General features: G+C 34.9%; 2 protein-coding genes across 8 annotated transcripts in view; both read left to right on the forward strand.

The window, feature by feature from the left end:
- The window catches only part of rttn (rotatin), an 82,268-nt gene extending 81,635 nt beyond the window's left edge, over window positions 1–633 (forward strand). For all 4 annotated transcript variants that reach the window (XM_051098222.1, XM_051098224.1, XM_051098223.1 and 1 more), the window contains exons 48-49: window positions 201–270; window positions 408–633. In XM_051098222.1, coding sequence (XP_050954179.1) covers window positions 201–270; window positions 408–490 — 153 coding nt within the window. In that variant the 3' untranslated portion in view covers window positions 491–633. The remainder of the gene's footprint in view (window positions 1–200; window positions 271–407) is intronic.
- A 170-nt stretch (window positions 634–803) lies between these two features.
- Window positions 804–20,082, forward strand: cd226 (CD226 molecule). 4 transcript variants are annotated; one of them, XM_051098233.1, is made up of 6 exons: window positions 804–1,078; window positions 10,614–10,940; window positions 11,029–11,385; window positions 13,341–13,437; window positions 15,290–15,344; window positions 19,069–20,082. In XM_051098233.1, exons 1-6 carry the CDS (start codon window positions 1,012–1,014, stop codon window positions 19,198–19,200), a joined length of 1,035 nt encoding a protein of 344 aa, XP_050954190.1. In that variant the 5' UTR covers window positions 804–1,011; the 3' UTR covers window positions 19,201–20,082. The 4 variants fall into 4 exon arrangements, with proteins under 4 accessions (XP_050954190.1, XP_050954189.1, XP_050954192.1 ...); XM_051098232.1 differs by having other exon boundaries at window positions 805–1,078; window positions 19,066–20,082; XM_051098235.1 differs by having other exon boundaries at window positions 808–1,078; window positions 19,547–20,082.
- Window positions 20,083–21,898: the final 1,816 nt, after the last annotated feature.

Here is a 21,898-nt window from a genome sequence, read left to right on the forward strand (position 1 = left end):
GGCATCTTGTTCTTATATAATGATATGACAACTTTTTGCAGACAGTTAATTGAAATACTACTAGTGTCAAACAATAGTTCTTTGGCAGCGACGTAGGATTCAATATCGTTTTTATAAACAAATTACATGCAAGTCTGTCATCTCACACGTGCGTGATCTCACCCTTTATCTTCCCATCCTGCATTTCTCCTCTCACAAAGGCAAAGGCCACTTTGAAGTGTCCTTCCATCAGACTGAAAGTTGAAGAGGCATACATGTCTGCCAGGAAAGGTGGGAATATATTCAGTTTGATCATTGTAGAGCCTCTCATTTTTACTCTGTGATGGTACTCCAGCAGTAGACGCATCAGGAATGGATCTTTCCTGAGAACTGGAGGTAATTGTCTGTTTGTTTGTTTGTTCGTATAGATGAAGAGCAGACAAGCGACAAACCCCTGACCGTCCATCTTCTGAAGTGCCTAAGAAATCTCACACAGATCTTCAGCTCCTAGTCGCCTCTCTGATGATAGAGATCGTGAAAGTCACCTAATAATGTGAATGTTTATTTAAGTTTTGGTATGAGATGGAATAATTCATTCTGAGTTTTTGTACATCACTCGTTTTCTAGCAAATCAATAAATGATCTGTTTTTACAGTAGACGCCTCTTCATTCTCCAGCTGTGAGATCAGTTTGACTGAGAGATGAAATCGCATACACTGTAAAGGACTAGTTCAGTCAAAGTTAATCGTTTTATCATTTTATTTTTGGGCATACTATCTCTTTTTTTCCTCTGCTTTGTATTATTTTTTAATTGCAGGGGAATTCAGAGATTGGTTTTGAATCCGCACTTTCAGTTTCACGTGAAAACAAAGTGTGTGGGCTTGAATAGTTAAGAACTTAACACCTCCTCTCTAACAGTGTTTAACTGCTGGTTAAGGATGTGACTGCAGAGTCTTGCAGCTGAACACAGAAAGTGCTGTGGTCGCCTCAGTCTTCGTCAATGCTGTATTCATTCGGTCTCAGAGGAGCAAGATGGTGGCAGTACAAAAGGATTACTGGTACTTCTTGGTACTCATGATGCAGCTCTGTTTTCTGAAAGGTAATGTTTTTAGCAGGTAGAAACTTTTGCTTATGAAAAACAGTTTAGCACATTGTTCTTTATTGGTAATTCATGTATATATTGAATTAATGGCTGTTCTCTAGCATGATAAACAGGGTTCTTGTTTACATATGAATTGATTTGACTTTCACTGCTGATGGGGTGATAATATTTTTTATCCTACAGATGTTTAAACAAAGTCTACAATAACTGATTTTGTTTTCTTATAATCCTTTTAAAATGAAAGGAGAATATGTGGTTTTGAAAGTAACTTTGGTTTGTACTTGTGGTTGTTGGTTGCTTTTTTGTTAGTTTAGTTTTGTATGTGTATTCATGATTAGATTTAAGAGGTTCTGCTGCAACTTCGATAAACAATGTGTATGACAACAGAAGAGCCAAACCAGCAATACTTGTTGGCTGGACAAAAAAAAAAAAACAGTAAACAACTGTAGATTTAGCTTGGAAAACCTGGAAATATATATTATATATTTTAAATATTTTTCTTTTATGGTATAGGATGGCAGTTTTAAATTGATAAACATTTAAAAAAAAAAAAAAAAAAGGTGTGTATATATGGATTATTTCATGAAATTGCATTTTCCACTTGGAAAAAGTGAAAAATAAAAGTTTAATCAATATTTTTTTTTAAATATCCAACAAATGAAGTGACTCCTTAAAATGACAAGAAGTTGTATTGTGCCATCTCAGACTTCATTTATTATTTTATAACTATTTTTCTAGCTCATGTTTTGGTATTTTTGTCAACGCTGTTACCGACATAAGCGTTACTATATAATACAGTTTAATTATTACTCGTATGCCACTGAATGATGTAGGCATTAGCTCAATAATATGCAGAGGGTGACCTTTAAAATGTTTGAATTTTACAAATTTACAAAAACGGGGTCAAACCTAATCAGCGTCATCCCTGTAACCCACGTCAACACCTGTTACTCGAAAAAGTAACAGGTTTGATTTCAAATTTGCTAATTGCTAGCTAATAGTCACGGTCACAAAAGCACATACTGTACACTTTGAAAGGATTTTACTTGTAGATGTTGATTATTTTAAATGTAAGAAATAATTTTTTTAATTTACATTTTAAAAATGGTAACAGGATTGACATTGCATGATGTCAAGGTCAAGCCTCATAAATCCTAAAAAAATAGAACATTATAGAGGAGTGAGAGAAACGTTTGCATTTTAAGTGTTGGAAACCTGTTGGAGAGATGATGTAGCCTCCTAGAAGTGATGTCAGTTGAATGTACATTATTTTACAAGGGTTTTTTGATTAGGGTAACAGGGCTGACATGAAATCAGGGGACACCAATAAAATGATTTATATTTTGTAGAAAAAATACATAGTAATGGGTCATTCCGTGTCAAATCAACCAAATTCCAGAAATCCCCCGGTTTAAATTTTTCATTTTGCTAATATTTTATCTAAAGGGAGATAGACGTATAATGATAAAAGCCAAAAAGTTAAATGTCATAGATGAATATTTAGTGAGTAATCCACTATTTTGTAGAGGGAGGTCAAAATGGCAATTTTCACCTTAGATTCAGAGTGAAGTTACAGGGGGGGTAAAAATGACTTCAGAAAGATGGCAGCATCATTATCTTATTTTTACACAGTGATTGTTAGTTCTATTAGTAAAATCGGTTGACTTTAGCAATCCTTGCTGCATTATGTGCCAATGGTGACCATTCAAAACTTGGGAAACAGCACTTTTCAAGTTTTTCTCCAAAGTTTGCATGCCTGTAACTCAAGAAGTTTTAAAGATATTTTAATGCCCTTTTAGATATTGGGTCTTAACAAACTTCATTTTTATGAACCTGTATGGTTCGGTTCCAGAGATAATGGAATTTCAGTTTGGCTCTAGGAGTAAATTGTTAAAATGTGCACATTTTCAGTGGTCAAAAACCAAATGTGGGTCAGCCTGAAAAACTATGATACTTTTCTTTTAAAGAGGAAAGTCTGAAGAACAAATAATGTTTAAACTAGAGATGCATCTCGTTTCTTTCTGTCAAGACAACTGCATTGAACATACTTGAGTGCCATAAATATTCTTTTTCCAAAGTTTGCAATCCTATACCTCAAGAAGTTTTAGAGATATCACAATATGATTTTAGATTCTAGTTTTTCATGAACTTTTCTTTTGGAATCTTACTTTAAGGCCCTACATTATTCAGTCCCAGAGATATGGGGATCTCAGTGAGGCTCCATGTCCAGATAGTTGGATATTACCCATTTTCAGTGGTCAGAAACCAAATGTTGGTCACTTTGTGTACAGCTGATACTTATTTTATTTAAAGAACAATGTCCAAAGAAGAAATAATAATTGTATCTTGTTTTCCTCTATCAAAACAGTTGCATAGAACATACCTGTTTGAGTCTGAGAAGTATTCTTTTTCCAAATTTGTGTGCCTGTAACTCAAGTAGTATTAAAGTTATCTTAATATGACTTTGGATTCTGGTTCTTAAGAATCTTTTCTTTTGGAATCTTCATTTTTAAGATCTTGTATGGTTTAATCCCAGAGATATCGAGATCTCAGTACAGCTCCAAATTTAGTATCCTACCCATTTTCAGTGTAGTTTTGGGTTTATCTAGTCATTACTGTTTACAATGCAAATATGCAAAAAATAAAAATAATAACAGTAACCAAGGGATTAGGATTGTACAGTGTGACTAGTACAGTGCACTTTTAGCATTCAGGAAGCTGTAATTGTTTTGATAGAGGGAAACATGATACAATTCTAATTTCAACACTTTTTCTTCTTTACACATTGTTCTTTAAATAAAACAACTATCAGCTGTACATAGAGTGACCAATATTTGGTTTTCGACCAATGAATATGGGTAACATTCAGCAATCTGGGCATGGAGCCTCATTGAGATCCCCATATCTCAGGGACTGAATGATACAAAAAAAAGGAAAGGAAAGGACATGACGTGTGGCCAAGTATGGTGACCCATACTTGGAATTTGTGCTCTGCATTTAACTCATCCAAGTGCACACACACAGTAGTGAGTAGTGAACAAACATGCACACACACCGTGAACACACACCCGGAGCAGTGGGCAGCCATACTGCGATCGCTGCGGCGCCCGGGGAGCAGTTGGGGGATCGGTGCCTTGCTCAAGGGATTCACCTCAGTCGTGGTATTGATGGTGGAGAAAGTGCTGGTTATTCACTCCCCCCACCTTCAATCCCTGCCGGACCTGGGACTCGAGACCCGCAACCTTTTGGTTACAAGTCAGACTCCCTAACCATTAGGCCACGGCTGCCCCCCGAATGATGTAGGGCCTTAGAAATTAAGATTTCAAAAGAAAAGTTTAGTAACAACTAGAATCTAAAATCATATTGCAATATCTTTAATACTTCTGGAGTTATAAGCACACCATGTCTGGGAAAATAATATTTATGGCACTCAGAGAGGCATGTTCAATGCAGTTGTCATGAGAGAAAGAAATGAGATACATCTCTAGTTTTTCAGACATTCCTCTTTAAAAGAACTGACCCACATTTGGTTTTTGACTACTGAAAATGTGTCATATTGAAATTCCAATATCTCTGGAACCGAATCTCATAAGGCATTTAAAAAAAAAAAGATCCCAAAAGGAAAGTTTAAGACCCAATATCTAAAAAGGCATTAAGATATCTTTAAGATTTTTTGAGTTGCAAACTTTGGGGAAAAATTTGAAAAGTGCTGTTTCCCCATTTTTGAATGATCACCATTGGCACATAATGCAACAAAGATTGCTAAAGTCAACAGATTTTACTAATAGAACTACTAATCTCTGAGTAAAAATAAGATAATGATGCTGCCATCTTTCTGAAGTCATATTTACAAACCTGTAACTTGAATCTGAATCTAAGGTGAAAATTGCTGTTTTGACCTCCCTCTACAAAATAATGGATTACTCGGTAAATATTCATCCATGTAATTCTTCACTATACAAGTCTATCCTTCTTTAGAATAAATATTAGCGAAATTAAAAATTTGAGCCAGGGACCTCTGGTTGAGTTTGCACGGAATGACCCTTATGGCAAAAACATTGCTTAATAATGAGACTATATATTTAGAACAATATGCAAATGTGAGTTTTATACCATTTTGCCTTCATTTTGTAAATTAAAAGTCCTGGTGAAAAAGAAAAATCATGAGGGATGGACCAAAAACCTTACTCAAATAGCATAAATGCTATTTTAATTTTTTTTTTAATAATATTTGCTTTGATTATTTCTTAGGGATGCAAAATGCACCAACTTCTCATATATATATATGCATCACAAATACAAAATACAAAATATTTTTATTCCAACTAGATATTATTTTAAACATTTAGTTGGAATGTTATTTACATTTAGCTGGAATAAATGTTATTTTGAACTGCATCATGTTTTCCATTAAAAGTAAATAAATAAAAATGCATATTTACTGTTTTGACGTTGTTTCATAATAATAATAATAATAATAATAATGGTCCTAAATCCGAAGTGCTTTTTTTTTTTTATTCATAAAAATTCATCACACACAGTGGCTCTGATTTGTCAAAACACATTTCAAAATGCTTGCTACAGATGCGAAAAACAGAAAATTGACACTGTGATAATGAAATTATGACAGGCATTTCTGAAGTCATTATGAAAGTTTTGTAGGCAGTCTGTAAATGTGATTGACACAGCGTGAGGTCATATTTATTTTTTAACGTGCGAAAATTTTGGACGAGAATTTCGGACTTTTCCTTGAGTCCGAAATTTTCGTATGCGTTTTTTTTTTTTGGTATTCGTCAAAATTAGTCATATACAGAATGTCACGGTGTCTGTGAATTGTCAAAACACCTCTCAAAATGCTTGCTACGGATGCAAAAAATGCAGAAAATTGACAATGTGACGTTCTGTGCCTGACTTATTTCCACAAATGCAAGAAAACGCGTACATTTTTTTAAAAAATGACAGGCGAAAGTTTTGTAGGCAGTGTGTAAATGTGATTGACACAACGTGAGGTCATATTTGTTCTTTAACATGCGAAAATTTAGGACAAGAATTTCTTTTTTTTTCAGACTCAAGGACTTTGAGTCTGAAATTTTCATGTGTTTTTTGGTATTCGTCAAAATTAGTCATATACAGAATATCACGGTGTCTGTAAATTGTCACAAACACCTCTCAAAATGTTTGCTACGGATGCAAAAAATGTAGAAAATTTAACCTGATCCTAATTTCTTTATGACTGATGAAAGGTCATGGATGCAGTGCGTAAACATGATTAACGTAACACGTTTTTTTTTGTGTTTTAATATTTATTTTTTTGGCATTTTTGCCTTTATTAGGATAGGACAGATCAGCCTGACCGGACACAAAGTGGGAGAGAGCTAGGGGAAAGGTCCTCTAGTTAAGATTACACAGCGGCACTATATGTTGGCACACTGCCCACAAGGCTATCTACGCCGCCTTTTTTAACGTGCAAAATTTTTGTATGCATTTTTTCTATTTCAAAATTCATCACGCAGGCTCTGAATTGTTAATGGGAAAAATGCAGAAAATTGAACCTGATCCAGATTTTTTTTTATGATGAATGAAATTTCAGTAGGCAGTAGGGGTGTAACTATACATGTGGCTGACCGAACCGTCACGGTACGGACATTTCGGTTCGGTGCATGAGGCCTTACAATGAATACAGGCAATTCACCCTCAATCCAGAACCGGGCACCCACAGTAATGCAACTCTGTTTGATAACCGCCAGCAGAAGAAACTAGCAACAGTTATCGAAAACAAACTGAAATAAAATAATAATTATCAAAAATAAATAATCGTTTTTGTAATTATTCTCAACCTGTGGTGGAAAAATATATCAGAGTCCGGTTTAGAGAAATACCTGTAAATGGCCCATCATGCACTTGAGGTCATCTGACCGAGAGACGGAAAGCACAGTCCTCCACGGTTCTCATTTGCTAAACCAGCAGCCGCAATAGCCTGACCCGTTATCCGACCCGTTTGACAAAGACCGCGATCTGAACTGCACCCGCATTAAAACTAGGCTGCATCAGTTTGGTTTATTTTCTTACGTAACACAAGCAATCAAACCAAAATAGGCCATCTAAGTTGGAGCTTAAAGAAAAATAGACAAGCAGCGCAATAGAAAAAAAGAGAATGCGCATCCTTACTGTAAACAACAAAATCTTTTGCCTACATCTTCTGAACAAATATGCATAAAATACACGCTTATAATTCTTCATAAATGAAAAGAACATATTAAAACATTCCATTTACTGTTAAATGCCACTGTCTCTTCTTGAACTCTGCAGTGTACACATGGACGTTGGTCTTTTATAGAAGCATTAAAAACGAAACTTATAAAACATATAGCTAGGCTACAGAAAGCGAACAAGACGCACTCCCTAAGCGGTCATTCATTTCAGCGGCAGCTGATCTAGTGTTGAGGCTCCGCCATTATTATTGAATTTCTTTACCCCAAGTTATGATTTATGTGCGTATGTTCGTGGGAAAGTTAACACGACAGTTACAGTACCATGATTGTGGTTAAATAAGATAAAATACATCCAGGCTTAATATAAACAAACCATATTTATTTTCGAATTAAATATCACAACACATTTATTATTCAGTCTAGTGCTTTTAAATATAATTTAAGCACAACTTGTGTAGATTTATGGAGTAAAAAGGCATGACTGCTTCATTTTTGTTTTTATTTGTATTCTTTTGCCATCTAATAAATCTCAGCATGCTTTAATTTTGTCACTAGACATTTGCATCACTAAGAAATCTTTCTTTGGCCTGCGCTCTGAAAGTGATTACTAAAACTAAAACTGAAACTAAACTATAAAAACTAAACAGAAATGTGTTCACAAAATAAAAACTACTAAAACAAACAAAATTATTAATGAAACAAATTAAAACTAAACTAAATTTTATTGCAAATTTGAAAGCGATATTAAAATAAAACAAATTTAAAAATCCAAATTAAAAATTTCCTTTCTGTCACAAAACCGAACTGCAACTCCGCAAATATAGGCTACCTTACGTGTCGCAATTTTTCCCCTATATCAGTTAACTAAATTAAATATATTTCATATTTATTCCTTGTATGTATATATGTTCTGCAGATTTTATAGCTTATATATGACATTAATTTGATATAATATTTAGTATTTTCACATGTAGGTGGAAAGTTCGATACGATACTGTTGTCCCGAAATCGTATTGAACCGTGACCCTCAAACCGAGGTACATATAGTGGACTTCAATGGGGGATCAATGAGCTGAAGGTCCAAACTGCAGTTTCAATGCAGCTTCAAAAGGCTCTACAAGATCCCAGCTGAGAAATGAGAGTCTGGTCTAGTGAAACGAACGGTCATGTTAAAAAAAACAAAAAAAAAAAAAAAAAAAGTATATTCTATTTAACCACAAAAGCTTGTCTTGCAAGTGTCTGCGAATTTATGCATTATGTAACCACAGTGGAAAGGTCACATGTGGTTAGTTCTTCATCTGTGTACCTCGGTTCAGAAAGGTAGGGTAAGGCGAAAAACTCTCTTTTTCTCCTCCAACTTCAAAATTATCCAACATTGTTTTACCTTTTTTTGTTTTTTGTTTTTTTGTAAAGGGTGTTTGACTCTGCAACATGACTACATAATGCACGGGGTCAGGCTGGTGTAAGACGGGCATATGTGGTTGAAAAGTATATACATTTTTATTGTTTTAAGAAAATGACAGATCATTTTGCTAGATAAGACCCTTATTTCTCAGCTGGACCTTCAACCCATTGATCCCCATTGAAGTCCACTATATAGAGAAAAATCCTGTAATGTTTTGCACAAAAACCTTAATTTCTTTTCGACTAAAAGTCATGAACATCTTGGGTGACATAGAGGTGAGTAAACTATAAGGAAATTTATATTCTGGAAGAGAACTTATCCTTTAAGCAATTTATTAAGAGTTTATTAACATTTCGTTTATTAACATGCGATACGTTATGTGTTGCAGTTTTTCCCGTTGTCTATCAGACTAAACTAAATTAAATACATTTCAAGTATTTGTTCCTTGTATGTATATATGTACTGCAGATTTTATAGCCTATATATATAACATTCATTTGATATAATATTTAGTATTTTCACATGTAGGTGGAAAAAAAATAATAATTTGTACTACTGCCTGTTTAAAATAAATGAATGGAAACCTAGTATAGTAGATTTGTTTTTTGTTTTTGTTTTTCTGTTGTACCGAAATCGTATCGAACCGTGACCTTCGAACCGAGGGTGACCCTACCAAACTATGACATCTATGTATCGTTACACCCCTAGTAGGCAGTGTGTAAATGTGACTGACACAATGACTGACTCAATTTTAGTTTTTAATGTGTGAAAATTTCGAACGAGAATTTTGGACCTTGAGTCCAAAATTGTTGTATGCATTTTTTTCGTATTCATCAAAATTTGTCACGCACAGAACATCACGGTGGCTCTGAATTGTCAAAACAACTCTCTAAATGCTTGCTACAGATGCAAAAAATGCATAGAATTTTTCCTGATCTGAATTTCTTTATGGCTGCCGAAAGTTTCGGATGCAGTGTCAAAACGTGATTGATGTAACACAAGTTCTAATTTATTTTTTAACATGCGAAAATTTTTGACTGTGTGCAAGGACCTTAAGTCCAAAACGTATTTTTGGTATTCATCAAAATTTGTCAAGCAGGCTCTAAATTCTTAAAACACTTCTCAAAATGCTTGTTACGGATGCGAAAAACGAAAAAAACATTTGACCCAATCCAATTTTTTTTTATGATGGATGAAAGTTTTGAAGGCATTGTGTAATGTGTATCAGTTACGTGATTGACATAATGTGAGTTTGTATTTATTTGTTTTGGTTGAGAATTTTTGACACAAGGTCCTTGCACACCTAGTCCGAAATTTACGCACGTTAAAAAATGAATACAACCTTACGTTGTGTCAATCGCGTTTGCACACTGCATCCAAAACTTTAGTCTGTTATTTTAAAAAAAATCTGGTTCAATTTCCTGCAAAAAAATGCAGACTCAGTGTGCAAGGACCTTAAGAGTTTTTTAAGCACCAAATCAGCATATTATAATCACTTCTGAAGCATTATGTGATACTGAAGACTGAAGTAACGAAGCTGAATATTCAGCTTTGTCATCACAGGAATATATTATATTTTAAAACAGAAAAGTTATTTTAAATTGTAATATTTAACATTACTGTGTGACTATTTTTGTTACCTATATTTCCAGCCTTGATGAGTATAAGAGACTTTCAAAAACATTAAAAAAAAAAAAAATACTACTGACCCCAAACTTGAACAATAATGTATTTTTAAAAGAATTGTTTTTTTGTGACTGAAATCTATTAAATACATTTTAAAATCCAGTAATCACAAATGCTTGGGACAAAAGTTGATGTTCTCTGCCAGTGTCTGTTGACTTGAAATGATGTACCTTAATGATTTAGTTTTTCTTTGTGTCTGATTTCCCACCCTTCCATAATGGTCTTCTAGGCTCTCTTCAGATGAAAGCCCGAGATTCGAAAGTCAAGCTGCAGGATGGAATGATATTGGACTGCCTGTGTCCATGGACTGGCCAGCTCATTATGGTCTCTTGGACTAAAAAGACTCTTTCACAACCTTTAGCTGTTTATCATCCTCAGTATGGCACCAACTATGAGTCATCATATGATGGCAGAGTGACGTTTCTGAAAACCACCGCGATGGACGGCAGCATTTCCATAATGAATGTCACTGAGGCCGACATCGGCCAGTATCATTGCTCTCTGCAGAGTTATCCTCAGGGTTCATGGACCAAAGACACATTTGTCGAAAAAGCAGGTACCAAAAGTGAGAACTGCAAACTAGGCTAACAACTTCCAGTTATAGATCTTGTATTTAATGTAGACTTCTAACCTTTTTTTTCTAGCAATCACCACCACCTTCTCTGTTCAGTCAGACACTAAGTTGGTGGCCGCGGAGAACGACAACTTAACCATTACGTGTGACCTTGTCCACAATGGTGACATTTACAAAGTAAGCATTGAGAAAGTGGACGCCGAGATGGGCACTAGTAATATTATAGCAACGTGTCAGATGCTAGAAGATGGTGTGGAGCTGAACGAGTTCAACAGTAGAGGACAACTGAACTGCAGCGATGCTATGGAGGTCAGTCTACACCTCACCAACATCATCCAAGAAGATGGAGGACTCTACCGCTGCAACTTCAGCACAGATGCTGGTGTCCACTCTACCACAGTCTTCCTGACCACTCTACCTGCTCAAGGTAGGACAAGGACTGAACTATTTGATTATTTACAACAGAGGTGCACAAACTGTTGATCTATAGGACGTAGTGTTGTCAAAAGTACTGACTTCATTGAGCTCTTACACAGATAACACACTAGTAGGACAAAACTTAGATTATAAAGACTTTAAATTAAAGTTATAAACTGATGATAAGAGAAATGATGATTCCATGCGTGGCATCATTTTTGCTGTTATTTTCCCCCCTCTGGTGATCTGGAATGGAGAGACAAATCAAAGGTCATCACGAACCAACTTTGTCCCGCAGGGCCTGGTCTCTGACAACATTTTTTGTCCTTTCTGCATGTTGTTGTCCACATTTCTTCCTTTTGAGGAAATGAGACCAGTATCATTGGTCTTTCAGATGATGAGGACAATTTATTCTCATGTGAGAACAAATGTTTGACATATACTTCAAATTAAATAATTTTGGGGGAAATTTAAAATGAGAAATCTTTTGATTTTGACTTGTTTTAGCTTGTTTTGCCTTTTAAAAAAAAAAAAAAAAAAAAAAAAAAAAAAAAGACAATAGTCTTGATGCCCCCTAATGGACCCCAGGCCCCTAATTGAGAACCACTGCCATACTGAAATGTACTCTTTTACAATTTGTTTCCCAACACAAAATATGAAAACGACAGTCCTGAAAAATGTTGATGTCGTAATCCATGACATTTTTGTGAATTTAATTTTCGTTCCCTTTCTGAAGATTTTGCGAAGATCATTTTTCTTACTATAATGATCAGTAAGAATACTGATACTGACAGTGGACTTTTCTTGAATTTGACTGAATAATATGTAAGATTTATGTATAAAGCATAGAAAAATCAAGAAACAAAATTATTTTAATCAGAAAAAAAAAAAATCCAAAAAATTATCCTATGCCATTTTGCATTTAAGGTTCTTAATTTTGATTCTGAATAAACTCCTAAAAATTAAAGTAATTTTTTAAGAACTTGTTAGAAGTTAATCTCCAGAATAAAAATGTTCTGATAATTTACTCACCCCCATGTATTTCAAGATGCTTATGTCTTTCTGTATTCAGTTGCAAAGAAATTAAGGTTTTTGAGGAAAACATTCCAGGATTTTTCTACATATAGTAGACTTCAACGGGGATCAATGAATTGAAGGTCCAAATTGCAGTTTCAATGCAGCTTCAAAGGACTTTACACAATCCCAGCTGAGAAATAGGTCTAGTGAAATGAACGGTAATTTAAAAAACAAACCAAAAAAAGTATATACCATTAACCACAAAAGCTTGTCTTGCAAGTGTCTGCAAATTCATGCATTATATAATCACACTGGAAAGGTCACATGTGGTTAGTTCTTCATCTGTGTACCTCGGTTCAGAAAGGTAGGGTAAGGCGAAAAACTATCTCTTCAAAATCATCCAACATTTTTGTTTTACCTTTTTTGTTTTTTTTTTGTAAAGGGTCTTTGACTCTGCAACATGACTACATAATGCACGAGCTCAGGCTGGTGTAAGACAAACATTTGTGGTTAAAAAAAATATACATTTTTATAGTTTTAAGATAATGTCAGACCATTTTGCTAGATAAGACCCTTATTTCTCAGCTGGACCTTCAACCCATTGATCCCCATTGAAGTCCACTATATAGAGAAAAATCCTGTAATGTTTTGCTTAAAAATCTTAATTTATTTTCAACAAAATAAAGAAAGTCATGAACATCTTGGGTGACATAGAGGTGTGTAAATTATAAGGAAATTTATATTCTGTAAGAGAACTTATCCTTTAAGCAATTTATTAAGAGTTTATTAACATTTTGTTACCATTGATTACTTTTTCGTACTCCATTGTTTTATTTTGAGAATTACAACACACATTACAACAGTCCTGTCACAGCTCAGTTCATAATGTTTCATAAATTTTTCTTTACTTAAGCTGAAGTTTAATGCCTGTTTTATCCCTCATTTCAGATTTTAGGGGTCTTCATTACATGCTGTATGTGTATATTGGAGGAGGGCTGGTTGGTGTCGCTCTTCTGATGATTTTATTACTGACATGGCTGAACAGGTGTGTCATACTACTGTATTATTCATAAACACCCATCAGGCGCTCAAACCACTTTGAGTTGAGTAAGGATGTCTCCTTGTTATAGGATGTGCTCGAGCATGTGATAAAACAAAAAGCATAATTACCCAATTTTTACGTGGAAATTGTGAGGGTCAACTTAAGTACAGTGCCTTGCAAAAGTATTCACACCCTTTCATGTTTTATGTTGCAGCCTTATGTTAAACTGCTTTAAATTTTTTATTTTTTTTTCCCCACATCAAACTACACTCCATACACCATAATGACAAAGCAGAAACAGGTTTGTAACAACTTTATTAGAAATACAAAACCAAAATTGTTCCTAGGACTCTTGAAATTTAGCTCAGGAGCATTCATATCACTTGTAGACGTTACTACACTTTGAGTGGAATTAAACCGTGGTAAATTCATTTGAATGGGTATGATTTGGAAAGGCGCACACCTCTCAATAAAAGGTCTAGCAGCTGAACATGCATATCAGAGCAAAAACTAAACCCTTAAGAAAAAAAAAAAAACGTCTGTAGAGCTTAAAGACAGGATTGCGTCAAGCCACACATCTGGGGAAGAGTTCAGAAAAAAATTCTTCAGCATTGAAGGTTCACAGAAGCATGTAGCCTCCATTATCCATAATGGAAGACTTTGGAACAACTAGGACTCTTCGTAGAGCTGGCCTCCTGGCCAAACTGACCAATTGATGGAGAAGGACCTTCGTTAGACTGGTGACCAAGAAGCTGACGGTCACTTTAGTTGACCTCCATGATCATATATGCAGACAGGAGAAATTTACAGAAAGACAAAAAACACTCCAACACTCCACCAGTCTGGGCTTTATTGCAGTGTGTCGAGACTCAATCCTTCCCTGGAGATATGGAGATAGCCTTAATGAAAACCCAGTTTAAAGCATTCAGAACATCAGACTTGGCAGAAGGTTTACCTTCCAACAGGACAATGACCCCAAGCACACAGCAAGAGTGGCTTATAGACAACTGGGTGAATGTCCTTGAGTGGTCCAGCCACAGCCTGGGCTTAAGCCCAATCAACCATTTTTGGAGAAACCTGAAAATGTCTGCCAGACCCCATCCAAGCTGACAGAGCTTGATAGGTGAAGAGGTGAAGAGAAGAAAGGCAGATAATTGCCAAATGCAGATGTGCAAAGCTTATCGCATCATACCATAAGGGTCAAGCCATCATACGTCTTGAGGCTGTAAATGTGCTTCAACTAAGGCTAAGGGTATGAATACTTACGCAATTTACTTATTTCAGTTTTTTAATATGAATAAATGTGCAAAGTTGTCACAAATCTGTTTTGTGCTTTGTCATTATGGTGTATGGAGTGTAGATTAATGTGGAAAAAAAAAGTTATTTAAAGCAGTTTAACACAAGACTGTGTGTGGGGGGGGGGGGAATTGAAGGGGTATGAATACTTTTGCAAGGCACTGTAAAATCAGTTTCACTGCTAGTCTAACAGCGCAGACTTGTGTTCTGTGCATGTTGTGACTGAATTTGGAACTGAAGGTTAAAGAACAATGCATTTCCCTTAGCTTTCATTAGGTATTAAGTTATAAGCATCTGGTTTGTCTGTTAAGGGGTCTCTCATATAATTGGCTGTGAAATCCCATCCCTCCTCGACTTCGCCATATGTCCAACACACTTGCTGCCAGCCTCACTAAGTTTTATACTGAGTGTGCAATTTGCTATTTAGGCTAGCAGTGAAGCGAGGTTATCTCAATGCTGCAGTGTTTGCTTTCCTGCTCCTTAGTAAAATGATTAAATGGCCTTTAATGTCTGTAATCTAGAGTAAACTGTCACTCAATTTCTAAACTGCTTTTCACAGGATGAAAAGGAAGAGACAGGACTACAGAATCAAACTGCACCCTGCTAAAAGACAGGTAAATATGTCAATCAGTTTTGCTTCACACAGCTGATCATGTACTGTTGCTGTGTGAATCTCATGAAGGAATGTCCACGTCCACATTTCACAACAAAATCATAACAGAATCGTTATTCTTCATTACTTTAAAAATGTAAAGTGATTAAAAACACTCTTTTTAACAGTGTAATAAGCAGTGTTGGGGAGTAACTAGTTACATGCAACAGCAATACGTAATTTAATTACACAATAAATGTAACTGTAATCATTGCATTTTTTGAGAAAAATAGTTACTTATGAAAATGTAAGCGATTACAACAGTGGTTAAAAACTGAATATTTTTTACAAAAACCTAGAATATGTTAAATAATAATTTGTTGCTTTGCTTCTTTTTGATGTGCACTAGGGATGTTAACCGATGACCGTTTGACCGGTGGCTGACCGTATCAACGTTAACCGGTCAAAGTTGTCGGTGGTCGGTTAAAAAAAAAAGTGATGTCTAAATTAGGCTATTATAGACAGTGGACTATACGCTACTACAGTTAGCCATCTCATTCCTCATCTTTTTGTGTTAAGTGAACAAATTATCCCTCACACTCAATTTTTTATAACTCGCCTGTTTGTACTTAATAAACCAATAAAAACATTTTGGCGCGAGGTCACAGCGTTTGGGTTCGCGCGCTCACAAGGTTTGCGAAAAGTAAAGGCAACAGGCTAAAACACTCGAGGTTAGAGCGGCGTCTCTTCGGAGCTGTCATTTTCTTAAATGAGCCGTGGCAATGTTTCAAATGAGCTTCTAACCTAGACAAACGCCTTTATTTTCAAAGCGATCACCTTGTACCCAAACCATTTGAAACTAAGGAGCCATTTGTCCTACGATTACATACAACAAGCTCTTCGGCGCCGCGTTTGCGGGACTCATGTTTCGCGCTGTAGGGGATTTTAAAAAAGTGACGTGAGTGGCAGTGTGTGTGTGTGTGTGCGGGAGGCAGAGCGGCAGAGAGATGCGACAGAGTTGCGAAATTGCAGGCGCGGCTCGAAATGGCTGTTATTTCAAATAGCGTACCATATTTTAAACTAATCGGTTAACCGGTTTCAACCGGCTAATGAGGCTCGGTGGTCGGTCAAGAAATTTTTTAGTTTTCGCCATCCCTAATGTGCACAATGCCATTTAAAGGCTGTTTAGTAAAGCGATACTATAGTGATGCTGTTGATTGGTTCACTTGTTTGAATTTGCAGCACACGTAATTAATGTTGAGTTCTACTGTAATGTTAACGCTGCCTGGTTTAAATGTTAGAAATGAACAGCTGTTAGAAATTTACAAAAGTAATCAAATGTAATCAGTTACATTATATCAGTAAAGTAATTGAAATAGTTATACTACTAATTACATTTTTAATAGGGTAACTTGTAATCTGTAATCCATTACATTTCCAAAGTAACTTCCCCAACACTGTTAATAAGGCAGTAATGATTAATTTGGTCCATACTAAAATTGCATTTATTAAAATCAACAAATTAAATTCAGTACAACAAATACTACAATGAAATATGAACTTACTAGAATTATCCAATTTAAAACAATAATACATTTTTAAACATTAACAGTAACACTTTAGTATAGGGAACAATTCTCACTATTAACTGTTTACTTATTAGCGTGCCTACTGTTAACATATTTGTTGTTTATTAGAACTTATAAAGAACATATTCTGCATGTTAGCATAGCATATTCTACATCCCTAATGCTACCCAATACCTGAACTTAACAACTACCTAACTAACTATTAATTAGGTAGCAAATTAGGGGTTTACTGAAGCAAAAGCCACATTCATATTCTAATAATAGTTTAATTATTTTTATTTTATATGTATAAATTTGAAAAATATTTGAATATATAATTTATATTCAGATACATATTCTTATTTTTTAATATAATATTATTAATATATTTTATACATAAGTAAAAATAAAATCTAATATAACAATATTATTTTCTGTTTTTTTTTTTTTTTTTTTTATCCTCCATATAAGGTTTTAGTTTTAGTTAATAATAACCCTGAGTACGACCTGGACATATTTCATGAAATTCACCCTGCCGTGTATTATATATGTGACCCTGGACCACAAAACCAGTCTTAAGTCGCTGGGTTTTATTTGTAGCAATAGCCAAAAATACATTGTATGGGTCAAAATTATTGATTTTTCTTTTCTGGCAAAAAGCATTAGGATATTAAGTAAAGATCATCTTTCATGAAGGTATTTTGTAAAATTCCTACTGTAAATATATGAAAACTTAACTTTTGTAATATAACTTTTGTATATACAATGTAATATACATTGTTAAGAACTTCATTTGGACAAATTTAAAGGCAATTTTCTCAATATTTAGATTTTTTTGCACCCTCAGATTCCAGGTTTTTAAATAGTTGTATCTCGACCAAATATTGTCCTATCAAACTATACATCAATGGAAAGCTTATTTATTCAGCTTTCAGATGATGTATAAATCTCAATTTTGAAAACTTGACCATTATGACTGGTTTTGTGATATTAACATTCAGCTAAATTTCATTGTTGAGATTAATAATTCATTAATAATTAATAATTGTGTCCATATGTCTACTTCAAAAATGCAAAGCACAGATACCACTAATCCATTTCCAATCTCTCTTTCCTGAATCCATTTTTAACTTTACACAATATAGTGCAGCGTTTTATATTTTGTATTATAAGGTTTATTATATTGTATTAAACAGTGGTGTCATGTCTTTGCTGAAAGGATTAGTTCACCTCCAGAATAAAACTTTCCTGATAATTTACTCACCCCCATGTCATCCAAGATGTTCATGTCATTCTTTCTTCAGTCGAAAAGAAATTACAGTTTTTGAGGAAAACATTCCAGGAATTTTCTCCATATAGTGAACTTCAATGGGATCAACGGGTTGAATGTCCAAATTGCAGTTTCAGTGCAACTTCAAGGGGCTCTACACCATCCCAGCCGAGGAATAAGGGTCTTGTCTAGCGACACGATCAGTCGTTTTCTAAAATAAATAAATGAATAAAAATGTATGTACTTTTTAACCACAAATGCTTATCTTGCAAGAGCTTGACTTCATGCATTGCATAATCAAGTTGGAAAGGTCACTTGTGACGTAGGTGGAAATACCAACCCAGTGTTTACAAAGCGAATGTGCAAAGAAAGTCAAACGACATTTACAAAAAAAAGATAAACAACGACGCTGGATGATTTTGAAATTGGAAGAGAAAACGAGACCAATGTACACAGATGAACTAACCATGCGTGACCTTTCCAACGTGATTACATAATGCGCGAAGTCAAGCTACTGCAAGACGAGCATTTGTGGTTAAAAAGCATATCTTTTTTTTTTTTTTAGAAAATGACCAATTGTTTTGCTAGATAAGACCCTTATTTCTTGAATGGGATCATGTAGAGCCCTTTGAAGCTGCAGTGAAACTGCAATTTGGACCTTCAACCCATTGATCCCCATTGAAGTCCATTACATGGAGAAAAATCCTGAAATGTTTTCTCAAAAACCTTAATTTTTTTTCAACTGAAGACAGACATGAACATCTTAGATGACATAGGGGTGAGTAAATATCAGAAAGTATCAGGAAATTATTCTGCTACTAATGAAAGTTCCTTACTGATGTTGTGCAGTACGTCTAATGCTTTTTTCATTCATAATAACTCACACTAATTTTGTTTTTCTGTAGCAGCGTAACACGTATGAACATGGCTGTGTCTATGACAGGATGAAAAAGGGGACCAGAAGTGGGGCAAGAGATAAAGATATATACGTTAACTTTCAGATAGTGAAAGCTCATGAAAAACACAAACAAAAGAGATGAGATACTACCATTCTACAGAGTTATAACTGAAAAATTGGAACTAGCTGTAGCCAAACTGCAGAAATCATAAAACCAAACACCAGTGCCAAGAAATGCTTTTGCACCTGAATACTAATGAATGGATCGGAGTGGAAATTCCTAATAATGCAGAAGATTAATGGAGCTATGCATATAATTTGTCATTTGATAAACCACTACCACCGTCATCGTCATCTTCATCATTACATTAACCATTCAAGCCTGGCTCAGAACCCACATTACATGGCATTTCATTGCATAATGGTGCTGGATGTTGGCTGCTCATGACCACATTGGGAAAAAATGTCCTCTCTGCTTCTCTGTGAAGTCAGTTTGACAGGTAATCTTCTTAAGAAGCTTTCTGGACTGTATCAAAGCCAAGCCACGGTCACTCCGAACAGACGCCGAAGCAACACTTTAGTTTGACTGACTCTAATTAACAAATGATTGGACCTCAGAGAGCTTTTGAGTGGATGAATCTTCTCAAAATCACATCCTTGTCCCATGTCTCAGTTTGAGTCCCGCTTGCTTTCTCTCCGCAGAAATGGAAGTACCAGCCTCACGAATGAAAACCAGGATACCAAGCCTGCGTTAACTGACAATGCTCAGCCTATGATTTGTTTTGTGAGACTTAATGACTTTAAATGATTAAGATCATTCAAGAGTTCAGATGTGATGTTTGAGCACAGAGCACTTAACATTGTACAGGAATAAAATGAATCACATTTCGATGCATCTACAAATCAAAAATTAGGCTTGGTAATCTAAAAGAGATGGGATTTGGCCTCATGACACTGTATTATGCCTGTATGATGTTGTTGAAGATATGTTCTTTAAGACTTGTATAAAGAAATTAACATTTAACATTGACTTTTTACTTTTCTTTTTTCGTTTTTTTTATATACTCATTTAAGTAATGTGAACAACGCTTAAAGGAAATATATGTATTGCATCTAAAGTTTGGGGTCAGTACGTTTATTTTTATTCATTAAATTGATCCAAAATGACAAAATAGGCTACATTTATAAAGGGTTTACACTTACATCACAGTTTGGTCAGTTACCTGGATGCGCAGCCATATTGGAGATACTCAGATGTAAACAAAAGCATTGATTGCACAGTAAATGTACTACTGAATACGTTCTGATAATTTCAGGGTTTCTACAGGGTTTGAAAAAGTATAGAAAAAAGAAAGCATAGTATGGAAAAATATTTGTGTTTCCAGACTTTTGCCTCCATTTAGTTTCTTATAATAGAGTGAATTCAAGGTGCACTTTTTTTTTTGTTATGCAAAATGCAGGTTATAAGTATTTTGGGTTTCTTCTCACTATTTTCTTAGCACCGTATTACATAGCCTCAAGGACCTTTGCAAAAGTAGCAAATATACAGACTTATGTGCACACAAGAAACCATTAAATTTAGCATATAGGATAATGCACGCTGATCCACCTATTGTGCCATGAGCCCATTTCACGGTGTGGTTTCTTGGCCGTGTTAAAGAGACCTAAGGCCTTGAAATGTGGCATACTAATGAAAGACAAATTTTAAACACTTTTTTTTTTTTTTTTTTTTTTTACAGTATAAGTCTTTTTATAGATCAGGAACAAGCCAGGCTCTTGTTTTATTTATAGTAAGATGGCAGTGATGCACAAAGGAAATAATTTATATAAAACTAGAAATTGTAATTTGTAAGCATGAAAAAAAAAATCCCACAAAAATGGCACAAAAAAATGTGCATGTAAAAGTCTGTATTATTTATTGATTTATTTATTTAAGGTGCTCTGTATATTGTAACTTCGGGAAAATCAATGGAAAAAAAAAACGAGAAAATAAAAATATTTACAGATGACTCTACTGTATACCAAATATAGCACTGAAAATAATGCACTATGAACCATTTATGCTTAAAGATTTGGAAATTTGAGTCTGGTAAAGTACGGAATTTTGAAATGGAAAATGTGTAGGAAAAAGCACAGAAAAAAAAACATGTAAAGCTGCTAAATCATACAGGCAAGGACCTAGTAAGCAGGAAATCGTGTGATATTTTGACAAACTAAAGTTAACAGGTGGTAAAGATACATACAAGCAGTATTAATTAAGATATTAGCCTAATATTTCACGTACTTGACCGGAAATGACAAGAAAAAACATGAATGTTGTTAAGATTCTTGCCCTGGAAATCCTGGTTCAGTTTGGCCAACCACAAACACCTTTTTGTTCCTCAGACAGTTTTTTGCACTCTTCTCCTTGATTTGTTATAACTTTTGGCAGTCTATAGTACTGCAAACGTTTTTCCTAGTCTGAGCGATTATTACAGCCCAAACATGACAATAATTGACCATTTTCAGCAGCAAAAATTTGTGAGTTCAGTTCAGTGGCGCATTTACATTCAGTTCCTGTTTCCCCCTCACAGCGCATGCGTAAAGTCACAACGTCATGATTTCGAGCGCAGTGGAAAATGTGTGCTTTATTATCTGAAGCACCAGTTTATCATGTTATTTCCTACTTTCCATCAACATAAGGTATATTTCACGTTGTTTGTTAAATACGTAAGTAGAATGCTAAAGCATAGAATGTATTTACAGAGGTTTTATAACTCCGTCGTTCATGGATTACTGCTACTTTACCTTTTGAGAAACTCTGGATAACACTTAATGCGTCAAGTTTAATAAATTTCGAC

This window comes from Labeo rohita, chromosome 24 (assembly GCF_022985175.1).
Source record: "Labeo rohita strain BAU-BD-2019 chromosome 24, IGBB_LRoh.1.0, whole genome shotgun sequence".
Classification (NCBI taxonomy): domain Eukaryota; kingdom Metazoa; phylum Chordata; class Actinopteri; order Cypriniformes; family Cyprinidae; genus Labeo; species Labeo rohita.